This window comes from Mizuhopecten yessoensis, unplaced genomic scaffold (genome assembly GCF_002113885.1).
Source record: "Mizuhopecten yessoensis strain PY_sf001 unplaced genomic scaffold, ASM211388v2 scaffold9561, whole genome shotgun sequence".
NCBI classification, from domain to species: Eukaryota; Metazoa; Mollusca; class Bivalvia; order Pectinida; family Pectinidae; genus Mizuhopecten; species Mizuhopecten yessoensis.
In genome coordinates this window covers 1,148,917-1,165,278 of record NW_018408109.1, presented here as the reverse complement: position 1 = coordinate 1,165,278, position 16,362 = coordinate 1,148,917, and the positions used below count along the sequence as shown (strand labels likewise).

Below are 16,362 nucleotides of genomic sequence, written 5' to 3'. Positions count from 1 at the left end.
CAATGATAATGACCACTGCTATTATGACATGTAAGTACGGTAACAATGATAATGACCACTGCTATTATGACATGTAAGTACGGTAACAATGATAATGACCACTGCTATTATGACATGTAAGTACGGTAACAATGATAATGACCACTGCTATTATGACATGTAAGTACGGTAACAATGATAATGACCACTGCTATTATGACATGTAAGTACGGTAACAATGATAATGACCACTGCTATTATGACATGTAAGTACGGTAACAATGATAATGACCACTGCCATTATGACATGTAAGTACGGTAACAATGATAATGACCACTGCTATTATGATAAGTACAAAAACATAAACTGAGCATAATCTCTTGTTTTTCACAATTATAAACAGCAATCGTTTACTTTCGAGATTAATATAATTGATGATGTATATTTCATGTTCGGTAACTGACAACTGTTTGCCATATTTCAGGCATGTCAGTATTTTTATAAGTTAACACTTTTCCGTTTAGGATAAGGTTAGTATTCTAATTTTGATATTCATGTGACATAACTTTAAGATGTGTAATAAATTGGCTGTAAATGAGGTAACTAATGATTAAGATTGGAACCATTTTATAACAAGTAAGACAGTGTGTATCAATAGAGAGCAGTAGTACTTTGGTCAAAAGCACATTTGAGGTCAAATGTAACGATTTGGGTAACACGTGTATTGATTGACGGGTGAATGTTGAATTGTAGATAGTGCTATAGGGCTTTCCATCTATTGACCACCAGGTTCGTCATTGATGACGTAGAGATAGAGGCGAGAGTGAGAACTCACCAAAACAGGAGTAACTGTCATTGCCATATGGTACATCTAGTATTGTTGTTTTGGTAGGGGAAAGTTACACGAGAAGTTAGATTAAATTGCTGCACGTGCCTCATAACTTATACACCATAGGTGGTACCTACTTATGAAGAGTTAATGTTGTAAATTTTATAAGGAATCCAGAGTTGGGAGTGTAGAGTGGAGAGTCGGGATTCGGGGTTTGGGAATGTGAGCCTCTGGAGAGAGAGGCCAGGGAAGGCTTGGGCCGAATGGGCCTGTGATGGCCCTGGAATGGCCCGAGTACAGCACTTGGTGTGCTTTAGAACTATGTGTTTGGTGTTGTAACTCTATATGATCTGTCTGCATGTATATTTGCTGTCGTGTTCCAGAACTGTGTTAAAAAGGACATTTATTTTATTTAAGAGATATCTTACAAATAGGGCCTACTCGAGGTATGGACCCTTATTAACTGTCGCAGCCACAACGTGCATATTACAAAAACAATAATACCACATGTGTTATTCCGTATATTGTGTAACAGATGTGATAAATTTGCCATTTTTTATAATTATTTTTATTTTGATAAGACGTGACCATTTATACAGGTTTGGTAATTTTTAATGAGGTGTTATCCCTATTTCAGGATTGGTCAGTCCGTCATGCCGTCATAGGAGTGATTTTCCTGGTCGCCGTCGTTTCAGGTGAGAACAAAAGATTCAAACTTAAAGTCTTTAAGAAACCGTGTCAATCATTATCTGAAGCACATCCACAGTTCTTCCTGACATTACAGCTTGACACTTGTTCAGCATCCTCGCTGATGTCAAGGTGATACGAAGGCAGTGATCTTCTCATTTGTTCATATGTCTCCCGACTCTTTGATGAAAACAGAGCATACATAATACCAAAGACATCTGAGTTTAGCCACTAGAAAAATAAATAAATGAATAAAAATAAATTTCATTTAAAAAAAAAAAAATGGAAAAGAACCGGTCTGGAACCCGTCCGTCCTCGATACACTAAGTTTAGAGGCCAAACAGGTTTCCAACCGGTTTCTTTTTTTTATGAACTTTTATTCTCAGTTTATTTTCGAATGGCTAAGTACAGATGCATGTGATAATATAAAAAGTACACTAATATATATAAAGACTATAAAATGTCGAGATAGATCAGGGGCGGATACAGTTTATTTAGGGTGTTGCCCAAACATAGAAAATAGAACTTAATTTAGCCACAATTGTTCGCGCTTAGGAATTGGCATAAAGGCTGTATTATAATTTATGTCATCATATTATTGAGATAGATAGGGTATATGTCGCTGATTATAGGGGAGACCAGGATAACGTTCTGACCCTGATATTAGATATTCGTGGGAAACCTGATTATGAATCTTTAGTTATTTTCATGGGAAACCTCTTTATGAATCTTTGGTTATTTTCATGGGAAACCTGTTTATGAATCTTTGGTTATTTTCATGGGAAACCTGTTTATGAATCTTTGGTTATTTTCATGGGAAACCTCTTTATGAATCTTTGGTTATTTTCATGGGAAACCTGTTTATGAATCTTTGGTTATTTTCATGGGAAACCTGTTTATGAATCTTTGGTTATTTTCATGGGAAACCTCTTTATGAATCTTTTATTATTTTTATGGGAAACCTGTTTATGAATCTTTTGTTATTTTCATGGGAAGCTTGTTTATGAATCTTTGATAATCCTTCTGCAACTTAATAAATTACGTGAGACAAAAACAAAACTCTTATGCAAACAGTTAAAGCCTTCCCAATGTAGTAGGACGAGGAATAGTGATTAGGAAAGTGCCGTCGCCGGTACTCGAACCCGCGACCCATTGCTCTTCAGCCTGACGCTGCCTCTGAGCTAAAGGGAAATTCCCTACAGCTGACGCTTGTAAGGCAACCTAATCAATGCACTTCTTTAACACTATTCCCCCGCTTTTTTCAATCACCAACCCAGGTTGTTTGACTCCCGCCAAGGGTTCTCCTACCTTGAACGGGGAGGGACAACGGCACCAGTTTGTAGTAGGACGAGGAATAGTGATAAAGAAAGTGCCATCGCTTGGGCTCGAACCCGCGACCATTGGCTCTCCAGCCCGATGATCTACCGCTGAGCTGTAGGGAATTTCCCTTTAGCACAGCGGCAACCTAATCAACGCACTTCTTTTACACCATCGCTTTGCCAGTACCAATACCCGATACCGGCGAAAACCTAGAATGTTGGTAGACAAACACCCTGGCTGCTACAGTATTTGTTATGCTTGACAATCAGAGAGGCTGACCTTATACTTGTCTTTATGATGTTATTGACATAATTCGTCTATAGGATGTTATTGCCATGAATAAAAAGAAACAAAAAATATCTTTATAAATTATAGATGTACGCCTGAAGCACCGTACAAAATTAACAGCAGTGTTGATCGTTTAATGACAGCTTACTCCCGAGCTTCGATAGCATTTTAGAAAAAAACATGTGTAAATTGTCGCAATTTAAAAATCGAAAGGAACACTTTTAGTTAAATATAAAATCATTGTAACATGTTGGAAAGATGTCAGATATAAGACAAATCAGATATGCTGATCTGAAGCAAAATGCTTGGCATAAGCGTGCAGCCATTTGCCATCTTGAGATGTGCGTTTCAAACTGTATTAACTGTTTAAGATCGTATTTGTATAAACCTTACTGGATGTAGGTTTGGTACACATAAACGTGTCTTTGCTGAATGATGAAAAGGGAGCTTAAACCAAAGTATGAAACTTACAACAATATGTTTCCTTTTAAAGAAATCGCATGCATAGTATATACATTTGTTTCAACAAAATTTATACCAAAGACAGACACATTGTATACGTATTTCAATACTTTTATAATGAGTAGAAATAGGAGAAACGAAAGAAGGGAAAAGAAATGAGAAGAAATTAGACCCGTGAATTGTGTTAGAGAGGCTACCATCTTTCATTTGTATTTAAAACCAAACTAATATTTTACAGGATTGTCATCAAATCCAAATACAACCTAGCCTCTAGTCTTCATTGTATGTTTTGAAAGACGCGGTGGGAGTCTTCAACGATCTTAAACGTCACTACGGACTAAATAAAATAGATCAGACAGTGAACATAGCTTAACTATCATATATTTGACCGTGATATGAGTTGTTTGCATATGTGATACTGCTAGCTGCGCATAGAGCATATCCCGGATCAACCGATTTCCGCCCGGCATGCGTGGGAGATTGGTTTGGTATTAGTTTTGTTTAACGTCCTGTTAACAGCTAATGACATTTAAGGACGTGCCGCCATGTGTGATGTGTAAGCGTGCATGTGTGTATGTGTGCCTGATACCGTGTATATTGGTGTACTTTCCTCCTTGTGATAGCGCTGATCTGATGCCGACTTTATAGTGCTATCTCACTGAAATACCATGCCGAAGGCCCCCGGCAACAACATTCCGTCCGGTCACATTATACTGGCAACGTGTGAACCAGTTGTTACCATTAACCTAAATGCTGAACGTTAAGCAGTGAATGACATCTACAATTTTTAAGGACTTTGGTATGTCCTGGCCTGGGCGAACGTTCACAATGAAAGCCAAAAGTGAGGTAATGTCAAGCAAGGAGGTTCGATATAAAAGGAAGTTAGACGTAGAAAGAAATATAAAGATCCCAAATATCGCAATGGGTACAGCAGATTTATTTTGGTCGCTTTTGTTTCCCAATGAAATGGGCACAGAAGCAATTATTATGGGGATTCGCATTGGTCGCCCCTTACAATACATGTAGTGGGTAACAGCAGGTGCATTCTTGTCTCGACCCCCGACCTGCAGGGTTGACGCGAGGGAGGAAATGAAATCTAACAAGTTGTGTGCAGTTAGCTCTTTATACGGCATTCATATTTCGAATGTTAAGTAGATCGACATACGGCATTCAGATTTTGAATGTTGAGCGACTCCATATCCGACATTCAGATTTTGAGTGTTAGGGGCGAGTAAGACAGATTAAGGAATGATACAGAAATTTAAATGTCACATAACTCGACATACGACGTGACACATTCAGATTTTGAATATCATAAATGTCGTATGTTTGGCTAACTTCACGAAGCTAATCACACATGGGCAAATCAGGTCATGGTGATGAAGATTGAACCATCAAGCTAAGTACATGGTATTTATTGGCGAGCAGGATGCTTCTTTCCTGGGAATGCATTAAATATAGAGTAGGCTCTCTAGTAGTCACATGCAACTCCAACGAGAGAAGCTGCTATCTAACTTACCAGCAAAGTTGACGACCGTGAAATGATAATTGTCATAGAGTTGTCGTTTGAATTTTACAAATTTTCTAGTGATATGTCAAGTCATATAGAGCTGCAGTAGAGGTATTTTTTAATTCAATTTCAAGAGGATGCGTGTAATACTTTACAGTTGCAATGCAAGGTCAAGTACAGTTAATAAAAATGTAAAATAAAAAATATATGTAACAAAGTAAGTAAGGATGTCGTGTGTGAAATTATCATTTAAGGCTTGTGCACGTACCACAATCATTTCAAGTAAATTGTTCAGTGTGTTTATATGGTTATCTGAGATGATAGGCCTTTGGCACTGTTACAGGAGAGAGAGCACACAGATGGCGACGGAGTCTTCCCCAGCTAAATAAGATGATACGAACAGTGACGGGTAAATCCGGACTGGACTTCAACGGCTACGGCAATTGGTGTGGCGTCGGAGGGTCCGGGGAACCAGTCGACGAAATTGACCGGTAGGTTATCCCGGGGGGTTGAAAGAACAAAGACGACAGAATTGACAGAAAGGTTATCCCGGGGGGTCAGGAGTATCAGTCGACGGAATGGAAAGGTCAGTTTTCCTTGGGGGTGGGAAGTACTAGTCGACGGAATGGATAGATGGATTATCTCGGGGGATCGGGAGTACCAGTCGTTGAAATTGTCAAGTACATATAGGTTAACCCGTAGGAGTTTAAGTACTCAGACGACGGAATTGACAGGAAGGTTATCCCGGGGGGTCAGGAGTATCAGTCGACGGAATGGAAAGGTCAGGTTTCCTTAGGGGTGGGAAGTACTAGTCGACGAAATGGAAAGGTGGGTTATCTTGGGGGGTCGGGAGTACTAGTCGACGGAATGGATAGGTGGCTTATCTTGGGGGATCGGGAGTCCAAGTCGACGGAATGGAAAGGTCAGTTTTCCCAGGGGGTCGGAAGTACTAGTCGACGGAATGGAAAGGTGGGTTACCTTGGGGGGTCGGGAGTACCAGTCGACCACAATGCGGTATCGTAAATTCCAGTCCTATGCTAGTTTTTTTTATTGTATGAATCTCCAAAACCAGAAATTTCGCTCTCTCATATTTTCTGCACCTTTGCGATATGTTATGACGAAATCCAAGGTTCTGTACCCGTCGCAATGTCGATGATACAACTAAACTAGTTTGATCCTTTGTAGTACGCTAAAAGAATCGCGCGGAAGCGTAACGGTACAATTGATCGACTTTGAAGTCCGGTGTCGCTTAGGCCTAACAATTGTTCAGTTTTACCCGAAACAAATCAAATAGCTTACTTTGTACCTTAGAGTTTGCCATGACATATTCCAGCGGTGCAATACACGTAAGTTAGCGTAACCCCTGGATTTCGGAGATGCATTGTACAAATGTATGAAACTGATACGGAAACCATCTGTACAACGATTTGGCTCAAATTTCCAAAGAATTTATTGCAATTTTATTGAAAAGCATGTCTTCCGCCAACTTTGTTATCCACAAGACACTCATAAAAAAGGTCCCATGTGTTGCTTTGCGTGTAACAGGTGGCGCTGATTCTGCAGGGTAGTACTGTATACATTATACAAATGGTCCTAATTTTTTTCAGGATCATGATCATAACTTATAAAATCACAAAGCCAAAGATGTGACACCATATCCTGTATAAATATGTTTTACATGTAGTCCACATCCGTAGCCTCAAATGACGATCCTGGAACATGTTGAGTTTCTTTATCATAAACTATAAAACTACATAACTAATGGTGTGACGTCATATCCTGTATTTACAGATGCTGTAAGGCACACGACCTGTGTTATGACAACATAGCAACGAAAGCGTGTAAATCGGCCAAAGGAGAAATACTAACTACATATACAACAATTTACAACTGGACACTGACCAATGGTCATTTACAGTGTAGTAAGTAAACACAAAATCTTGACCATCTCCATTTTAACAATTTTTCAAGTTGACGTTTGTCTTTTACCTTTTTTTCCTTTGAGGTAATTTCTTTTAACATGTTTTATCTATGGACCCTAATTACCTCTTTTGTGTTGATGGGCCAGAATCAAATAATGATAATAAATGACCATCGCAGTCACCGCCCACCACAACGACTTTAATTCGCACTGTAAGCTTTATTGGTTAGACATGTTTTGATGATGATGATGATGATGTTATGATGATGTTAAGATGATGATAATGAGGATGATGCTTACCTTTCATCTTTCCAAGTTGATTTTTCTACTGATCATGCGTTTTTCATAATCGTTTGAACTTCAAGTAAACCATTAAAAATCGCATTTTTTCCGCGCGAGGGAAAAGGATCTCTCCAATACCCACTCTAATCAAACTCCTGAAACTTTCCACCTCAACCGTTCCAGCTGCTAAATCTGCCGCTGCGTCACTGTCTGATTATGATGTTATGTGTCTGTCTATCTACCCCTGTCTGTGGATGTATGTGAGTGTTTTCCATCCGTCTGTCTGTCCTAAATTGTCTAATAAATTCCGTTCTCAGATGACGTGTTCCCATGTCAACACGCCCTGTGCATGTGTGATAGACAAGCAACCACGTGCTTTGCTCTCAACTTAGCTTCCTATGACAACGGCAAAAGGAGTAGGATTGGCATACTTATAGGGAAACTGCTCGCCTTTTAAGGGTAAGTATTATTTCTGAGAGGAAAATCGTCTAGTTCGGCATGTATATACATCTTTTTCTGTGTCAGCTCATGAATGACATTTCGTTTTTGGCTCTGTTGCCGGCGGAAAGACACGAAATGACAAAGCCTATATATAAAGAGAAAAGGTGGATTCCCACCAAAGCGAAATTACGGCAATACTGCGCGAAAATATGTCAAAAGGTGAATGCACAAATACCATATCCATTCTTTGTCTTGGCGCTTTTTTTACTTTGGTTTGACTTTTTTTGTTCTGTTGCCTTGGTGATTGTCGTTATTTTATTTTGGTTTGTCACTTGGCGTCTTTTAGCCTCCAAAAGAGCAAAAAGATTACTTACAAGGCGAGATATTGTACAATAAATAAAACAACTAACTTTTATGAAAATTTAACAGGCATAAACACATATTGACAAAGTGGGAAAAGGGAATTAAAATGAAAGTAGTATGTACAGATAAGCGTGTAAAACCTGCATGAAAGAAAAGCAAAATAGGTGAATCGAATACAAAGGAGAAGGTAGAATTGAAAATTGGTTTTTAAACAAAGAGAGCAAAAAAGTACGATGATCAAATGGCTCGGTATAGAAGCACTAGATACGAGCACATGATTCATTTATGTATAGATTTAAATTAACAGCACATACTAATACAATCATGAAAATTAACACTATATCAATATCATTATACACTTTATCTATTTGATTATATGTCTGTATAGATAGATACATGTATCAGTAGATATGCAGGCATTATAAGATGATTAAGGAGCAATTGTTGATAAATGAGCCATCATTCTAAGTACATTAAAAATAATATTAAATTTCATATGAGCGACCATACTTTCTAGATGATGTATTAATTTAAACTTCGGCCATATGTTATTTTTACAAAGAATATCTCCATGCCCAATTCCGTCTTTGCATATCGCAGAGTTATATTCTCTTGGGAGCAGGTATTGATTGTTACGTCCTTGGTTTGTGTGAGAAAATTACGTCGTTTTCTCAAAAATTGATGACGTTACTCTCACAAACAAATGACGTAACAATCAATACCTTCTCACAAGAGCAGATAACTCTGCAATACGAAAAGACGGAATAGTGAATGGGAAAATGATGTTGTATTTCAATTATTAAGTAATAAGGCCAAATGGCTAAAGCGATTAACTAATAACATTTTCTTTCATCGTAATGGAATAGAAAGTCAATATCTTTAATTTGATATTGCTTTTAAGCCATAATTTAAATTAACCAGTTTTCAATGCAATGATTGTAAATGTCTTTCATTGTAAATTACGAAAATAACATCTTAAATCCTAAATTAACTCGACTATTATTTAGAAACAATGTAAAATGCACTGAGTCATAACCTAATATTTATTATTAACAGACTTTATTCTCCTCCAGGACTGTCATCATTATGGTTCAAATGGGAAAAAACCCAGCGAAGACAATCTAACACTCCTAACACCAGCGATGAAAGAAGACACTGACACTTTTATTTTGCCGTTTGATGCAGACATGAGTTGTCGTTAATGCCCTGTTGCGTGTGCACATTCGTTGAGGACTGTTGATGAATGAACAGTGCAATTCTATCATTTGTTATGTCAGCTTTGTCGATGACGAAAACCCCTAATCAATTACATCATGTCTCTACAGGTGCGAAGTTGTTACGTTCATTTGTATTCCGATTGGTTTCGCTTTCTACGGACTGAAAGCTAACTGAGTGGCTCTTTGCACGACCTGTTTAAGAAATAAGCTTTGTATAAATTGAACGCTAGATTGGTTAAAAAATCTTGCAAGAAATTGTTGAAAACCATTGAGGACGGGGAGTGTTCCATTAAGGGACCGCAGAACCAAATGATTTTCCATAGACGATAGTGTTAACGTTTACCACTGTCCTGGTTAAATGGGGTTATCCACACTGGTTTACCTGCCCTCGTTTTGAAGAATATCATCTCACACAACTGTAAATAAAATATTTAAAAATTCTGCCAATTTGAACCTTTTTTTATATGGCAGCCGCCATCTTGTATTGAATTCGGCACCAAAAATAGACCAAAATTTACAACAAATTACACACTTAATAAACTCACCCAGACAAAAGCAGACTTGAAAAAAAACATAAAAAAATAATGCATATTACATCTATGTATATTGCTCAACCCATACATAAAACTTTTGAAACTTCTGCCACCTAAATATCCAACCAGCAGGCCCCGAGGCATTCACCTTCCTATTAAATCTTCTACCCAAAAGAGAAAAACCCACAATCTATTTTTGATTAGGTTCCGTGGTCCCTTAACACAGTTTATTGACAATGAATGTTTCCTGTTGGAAATCCTTCTTCAATTGTACAAACTTATACTGCAAGGTAGTGCCATGAAAATGACACGTCTACCACAAAAATATGTTTGCCGTATACACAATGCATACGTTAACATGTACCTATCGATTTGAAGAAAGATAAGTTATCCGAAAGAGGAGAAATCGATCAAAATATTAGATGATCTACTGACAGGAAGCTAACAGCAAATCAGTTAACTAATTAACGGGGGACACTTATCTGTTATTACCAAAAGTCAAAACCTCTACAACAGCAAAGCTCCGTAATAGAGGAGAGTGAATCTTAGACAGATTGGAGAATAAACCTCCGACAGAGAGTAGAGTTAATCTCCGACAGAGAGAAGAGCGTAATTCTGACAGGGAGGCGAACCTTCGACAGTGATGGGAGCTTATCTCTGACAGAGAGAGGGGCGAATCTCACCTCCGACAGAGAGTAGAGCAAATCTCCGACAGAGAGAAGAGCGTAATTCTGACAGAGAGGCGAACCTTCGACAGTGATGGGAGCTTATCTCTGACAGAGAGAGGGGCGAATCTAACCTCCGACAGAGAGTAGAGCAAATCTGATGTTGGAACCATTACCCTTTTGAGGAGATTGGCCTACTTTTTGTCAAAGCAATCTCTTGGTCGATTTGAAAAGATCTATGCTTCATCAGCAACATTGAAGTTTTAACATTACCTTGGAGAATCGTGCTCACGAAGAAAATAGCATTATATATTTATTTTACAAATGTGCTTCTTGTGAATCAAAATACATAAAATAATTCATGTCTTATTCCGAAAAAAAGAAAAGCAATAAGGATAAAATTCCGATTTTCGTGAAAACTAGCAGCCAGCTTGAAACCACATATTTAAAAACAAATTATTAAAGTTAGGCGTTGTACATGCTACGATATTACTTCGACAAAAAAAATATAAAAAAATAACTTCATTGGCAATAGTAGTACAGTTTTAACAATATTATGCAACCACAACTCTTACATACATTGTTACCGTTTTGAAATCTACGTCAAGCATGAAATATTCCACATCAACTTGCTATTAGTGCAAGTAATAGCCTCTAAACAATTTCAAAATATCTTGGATTTTTTCAGCTTAGATATAAACATAAACTTAAATAATATTTACACCTCAATGACTTATCGTGTTGACCTTCTACCACCATTAGATAACACTCGAGTCAATATTAATTCAGGGAGCGTATGCAGATCTATCGTTCAAAATATATCTGTACCCAATACACCTGCACGATGAACAAATGGGCAAACCTGAAAATAAACGCAAGTGCTCGATATGAATATTTAAATCGAGGTCAATGCGACAGGTGGTACACCAACTATGGCTAGTAATTGACCTTTCCTTCAGGTTACACAGGTCAGCAAGATGATAACTGGACACGGGTGTGGTCAAGTTTATTAGGGCGCAAAATAATCCCAGCCCCTTTCCATTAGTGATGGAGTAGGTGATATACCCTCCTGAGATGATGTTGGTAATGTTGGTTTGGTATCTCTCTAGATACACTTCACTGGGGTTGTAAGCCAGCTAATCGGACAAGGACGCTAACCTTGTTTTTAAAAATACACTTGACTTGTGACCTGGTGTTGGAAATGTATGTTACTTTGTACACAGGCGTGAACTCTAGATTAGTCTGCGTTATCGGGAGTTGTACGCCTGATAAATATTAGACCCTCAAGAGCAGGTCAGCCTCAATCGTATCAGCTTCGTAGATAATATGTAAATATATCTAGCTGTTGGTTGACTTATCGCATCAAACCGAGCCAACTCTTCACTCTAATGGTTTTCATTAATTCATTTTTTGCGCCCAAATTCCAAATCGCAAATATGTGAACCGAGAAATGAACAATTAAATGTATGTAAACAACCTTTGTAAATGATCGCATATCAGTTCTTTCATTTCATTTTAGTAAATTTTATTAAAAAAAAAAGGATTGGACAACAGGCTATGCCTATATTAGTCCTCTCCTAGCCAGAATTACAAACATACATTAACTATATAGAAAGAAAGAGAGAGAAATGTTACATATATATATAGTAGAAGTAGTTATAGAAAAAATGGTGAAAGGGGAGTAACTCCCTCAGACGGTTTATTTATAAATGAATAAATAAATAAATAAGCCTCATTTATTGAGACCAAGGATCCCCCAGTGTTAGGCAGCAAGAGATCCACAGACTACTAGGGATTCTGACCATACAATGTACCCTGGCTTAGGCCATTTACCTCAGCAGACCTTTGATTCTTGCCATGCAAAACTAGGAGATCTTTGGTAATATATTATTATACAGTTTCAGCAGAAGTCATTTTTTTCAGTATCATCATCCCACCATCTACATTCATCTATTTATTTTCATTTATCAATTTATAAAGTTAGAATTATTATTTATAGAAAAAAATGTAAGCAAGATAAATTTGTCTTTCACATTACAGTAACAACTAATGGTGGTTAAATAATCTCTTTGTATCAGTGATAAAGACTGAAACTTTTTCATGTATAGTAGCATTAATATCATCACTACAATGTGAACAACCATTGAGAAAGACATCTTTATTGTTATGCATATGTTTATCATTCGGTAAGGAGTTCATCGGAACATGTCTTTGGTTATTAAAGTTTTGACATTCAAAAAAGTAGTGGTAGGGGGTTTCTTGATCCTGTCTGCAATCACATTATAAAGGTCAAAGTTCAAGTTACTGGCTTTATTTCGTAGTTGGCATACACTAATATTAATTCTTCTGCATCCTTAATATTTAATTATGAGGGTTACATTATTATAAGGTCTGTTAAGGTTTTTTAGGTATTTTTTTTTTAAACTGATATAGGGACTGGGAGTTAGTTATAGTAGAGTCCAACTGATTATACTTGTTGAAAGTGGCAGGAAAGTAACTGTTAAAATAAGTATCCGTTCGACAGAGAGGCGGATTAAAAATTCGTTTTCCCCTTAACTTGTATCTTATATTTGTATTATCATTAATAAATGGATCTACAAGTAGAGGGTATATTATGTAAATTATTGGACATCTGAGGCGCGTAGACAGTTTGATACTTATATCTTACTTAAAACACACACCCTCTTTGTGTTAATATTGGAGTTTCAAAACCTGTTCAGTATGTGCAATCAACCACGAAGGCTATTGCTACAATAAATGGCAGTGATGTCCTTAAGCATACTTTGCATGCTTTTGTACAAGTGCATGTATTACAGGTGTGTGAAATATGCCCGAGTAGAATTTAGTCTAGTTTGAATAATGTCGTCCAACAGTGAAGGTGCGTTCCCAACACAGTCCCTGTGCAATACATTTTGAGCATCAGCATTCAGTATTGAAATGGATTAAATATAAATAATGTGATTGATGTATTGAAGAAAGTGATTACAGTATATTTCTGAGATTATATCTGTGAGAGAATGAAATGAAATAATCAAACCACACAATTGAAGTGAGAAAGTTCAAGATTTCAACACCACCTCCAAAATAACAATGGATGACATCACAGCTGTTTTAATATTTAATTAGCAAGATGGGGAGGCATTATGCAGAATTCAATACATTAAAATAAATGTTTGTTCATTTCTTCTTTCAGCTCATGTTTCCCATTCTATAATTCTTCATAAAGTTTCACATGAGGCGTTCCTCGACGTAAACCTGTAATTATCCTGGCTGCATACATCAGTATATCAGTTCTTTGCATGACTGCTCACTGATGAGACAATATTTATAATACCTGTTCAAGGAAGGCATGGTAAAAGATAGAAAAGTTACCAACTACATTGTTAAAATACAATTATAGTTACCCATTCAAATTATTATTCCATTTCTAAAGTTCCATCAATTACATGTACAAATATAAATTCCTTTTCTTCATTTAATTGATGTATTTATAGATCGTTAGATCAAAAACCTTTTTAACACAGGTTGTGTAATGATATCAATCACCTTTCATGGGGTCATTACAAATAAATTCATACAATGTTTGTGATGTAGATAGATATACACTTATGTGCTGGGTAATCCTTAAAAAGTGACACATATACCGGCGACTTGCATAAACATTTATGTATTCATTTTTAATTATTATCGAAAGATTCGTACGAGAAATTGTACCGACAAAACTCGGCAATAGATATAGTTAGCCAAAATGTATTGACGCTACACAGCACAGCTTTGTTTTTACCTATTATTCGTGGGTGATGCTAGTGAAGATCACAACTGGTCTAAACTAGTGCTGAAATAGAAGGGGAGGTGCATCAAACCAGTTTGCTATATGCATTTCAGAAATTAGAACAGTAATTTTAAATGAACAATGCGTAAAGTGCTTATATTAAAAACCGCGCCTCTACTTAAAATATGACAATGTTTTTGTCACAATCTTGTTTGAAATTATTACATATTTCAACAGGCATAAAGGCGTTATAATCATATATACTTTGATTCACCTTAGAATGATTTTGCCATAGACGATAAAAAAAACTTTATCATTTTGACCCACTTTATATCTATAAAACTGAAGTGTTATATCATCAGTGTTCCATGTCGGCGACGTAAAGACATTTCTTATGGGTAATATTCTTTTTTGTATATTTTATTGGACAATAAAGATGCGCGTGCATGCGTTTATTTTCGAGTAAACGATGAACATGCAAACGGGTGATCCATGTTAGACTTGGAATTAGCTTTATGGAGTGTGGTAATGCTCGACATGTGTTTTGATATCGGTAAAAGTATTAGCGTAATGTCTGTGTTGTCATTAGCACAGACCTATCCTGGAAGTAATGCTAAGAGTGCATCAACTGCTTCCTATAAACTCCTTATGAAATGGCGGCCGCAATATCACTACGAAGGAAAGTACTCCACTTTAAAATTACTGAGGCGGTTATGGATGTTATATTGTAAATAAATGTTAAGTTTGAATTATTTTCGATGGTCCAATTTAAATGTCATTTGTAAAGCATTGTAATATATGCTAGGTACTTATCATTGCAGTCGTCTGTCTAATGTCTGTGATGCACGGCTATTAGCCTTCGATTTATATATACAGAGCATAATACAAGCTTACAACGCAACACTTAGCCCCTTCTCGATATTCCAGGGCTTACGCTCACTTTTGCTCTCTACACCCCTGGAATATGTCATAGAAAAATTGAAGGCACGAAGATAGCTGTTTGATTGGTCTCATGTAAAAAAAATACTGACCAATCACTAGGCCGATACCTGTCCTTTAAAGATTACAAAGGAGAGACGCTCTTCTTCAAAGCCTGTCAATTCTTACCGTTACCTGACCACGATATTATTTTGATGTATATCAAAGGATCGAACTAGTCTTCTTGTCTCATCAACAATATTGTACACAGAGCCTTCAATTTTGCTATGACATATTACAGGGGTGTAGAGAGCAAAGGTGAGCGTAACCCCTGGGTATCGAGGGTCATCGGTAGCCAGGTACAACGAAAGCTCAACTCGGAAACGGTATGGAGCGAAACGGAAAGGGTTTGAAACGGAACGAATAAAATAAGTAGTCTGCGACGGAAACGGAACGAAGTGAATCATGAGAACGGATTGCTTTAAACTGAAACGCCGACACCTCTGTATACGATATATATGGTCCAGGCATTCAACCAAATTTATTCTACCATTCAAACGAATGATTCAAATTTTCGAAGTCATAATATTTGCAAAACAAAATCAAATCCCGATTGAAATAAAAAGAATCAACCTCACTGCTTATAAATAATTTCAATAAACTGAAACCATAACATAGAATTTGTTTCGACCAATCAGATTTGAACATGAACATCACACACACACAGCCCTTATTTATTTAACATCTGTTCATTAATTCAATGAAATCATTTATTATGCCGGAGAGTATGTCTTTAGGCGAGAAACCGTGTATGATATTCAAAAAATATTCAACGTATGTGCGTTTATATTGGTAGAAAATATAACGAAGGTGGGACAAAATATCTGGAAAAATATCAGCAAGACCGTATGCGGCCTGAACTTATTAATTTCACAACATTTGTGAATCAATCCATCCAAATATGCAAACGAACGTTGATTATATCTACATTTTTTGTATTCTACCAAGTAAAACATTCGACAAATAAAACCAGTCGCTTGTATATAGGTACATTTGCGGAACAACACTACAAATATTTCACATTGATACAACTTTGACACAGGTGAAATTACACTCAAAGCCTATCCTACGCTTGTTCTTAACGCAGAATCCTGCCTCGGTCACAAATGCTTCC

At 36.9% G+C, this 16,362-nt stretch overlaps 1 protein-coding gene across 1 annotated transcript; it reads left to right on the top strand.

Moving 5' to 3' along the window:
- Positions 1-790: 790 nt before the first annotated feature.
- On the top strand, positions 791-9,409 carry LOC110458383 (neutral phospholipase A2 agkistrodotoxin-like). Its single transcript, XM_021510053.1, has 6 exons — positions 791-845; positions 1,447-1,504; positions 5,420-5,567; positions 6,868-6,998; positions 7,597-7,738; positions 9,157-9,409. The coding sequence occupies exons 1-5, from the start codon at positions 843-845 to the stop codon at positions 7,734-7,736; spliced, it is 480 nt and encodes a 159-aa protein (XP_021365728.1). The 5' UTR covers positions 791-842; the 3' UTR covers positions 7,737-7,738; positions 9,157-9,409.
- The last annotated feature ends 6,953 nt before the right edge of the window (positions 9,410-16,362 follow it).

Excerpts from the sequence above, each read along its gene's own strand:
- LOC110458383 (XM_021510053.1), top strand. Across the intron at positions 1,505-5,419 it reads CCTGGTCGCCGTCGTTTCAG|GAGAGAGAGCACACAGATGG; the intron begins GTGAGAACAAAA and ends GCACTGTTACAG. Across the intron at positions 6,999-7,596 it reads CAATGGTCATTTACAGTGTA|ATGACGTGTTCCCATGTCAA; the intron begins GTAAGTAAACAC and ends TTCCGTTCTCAG.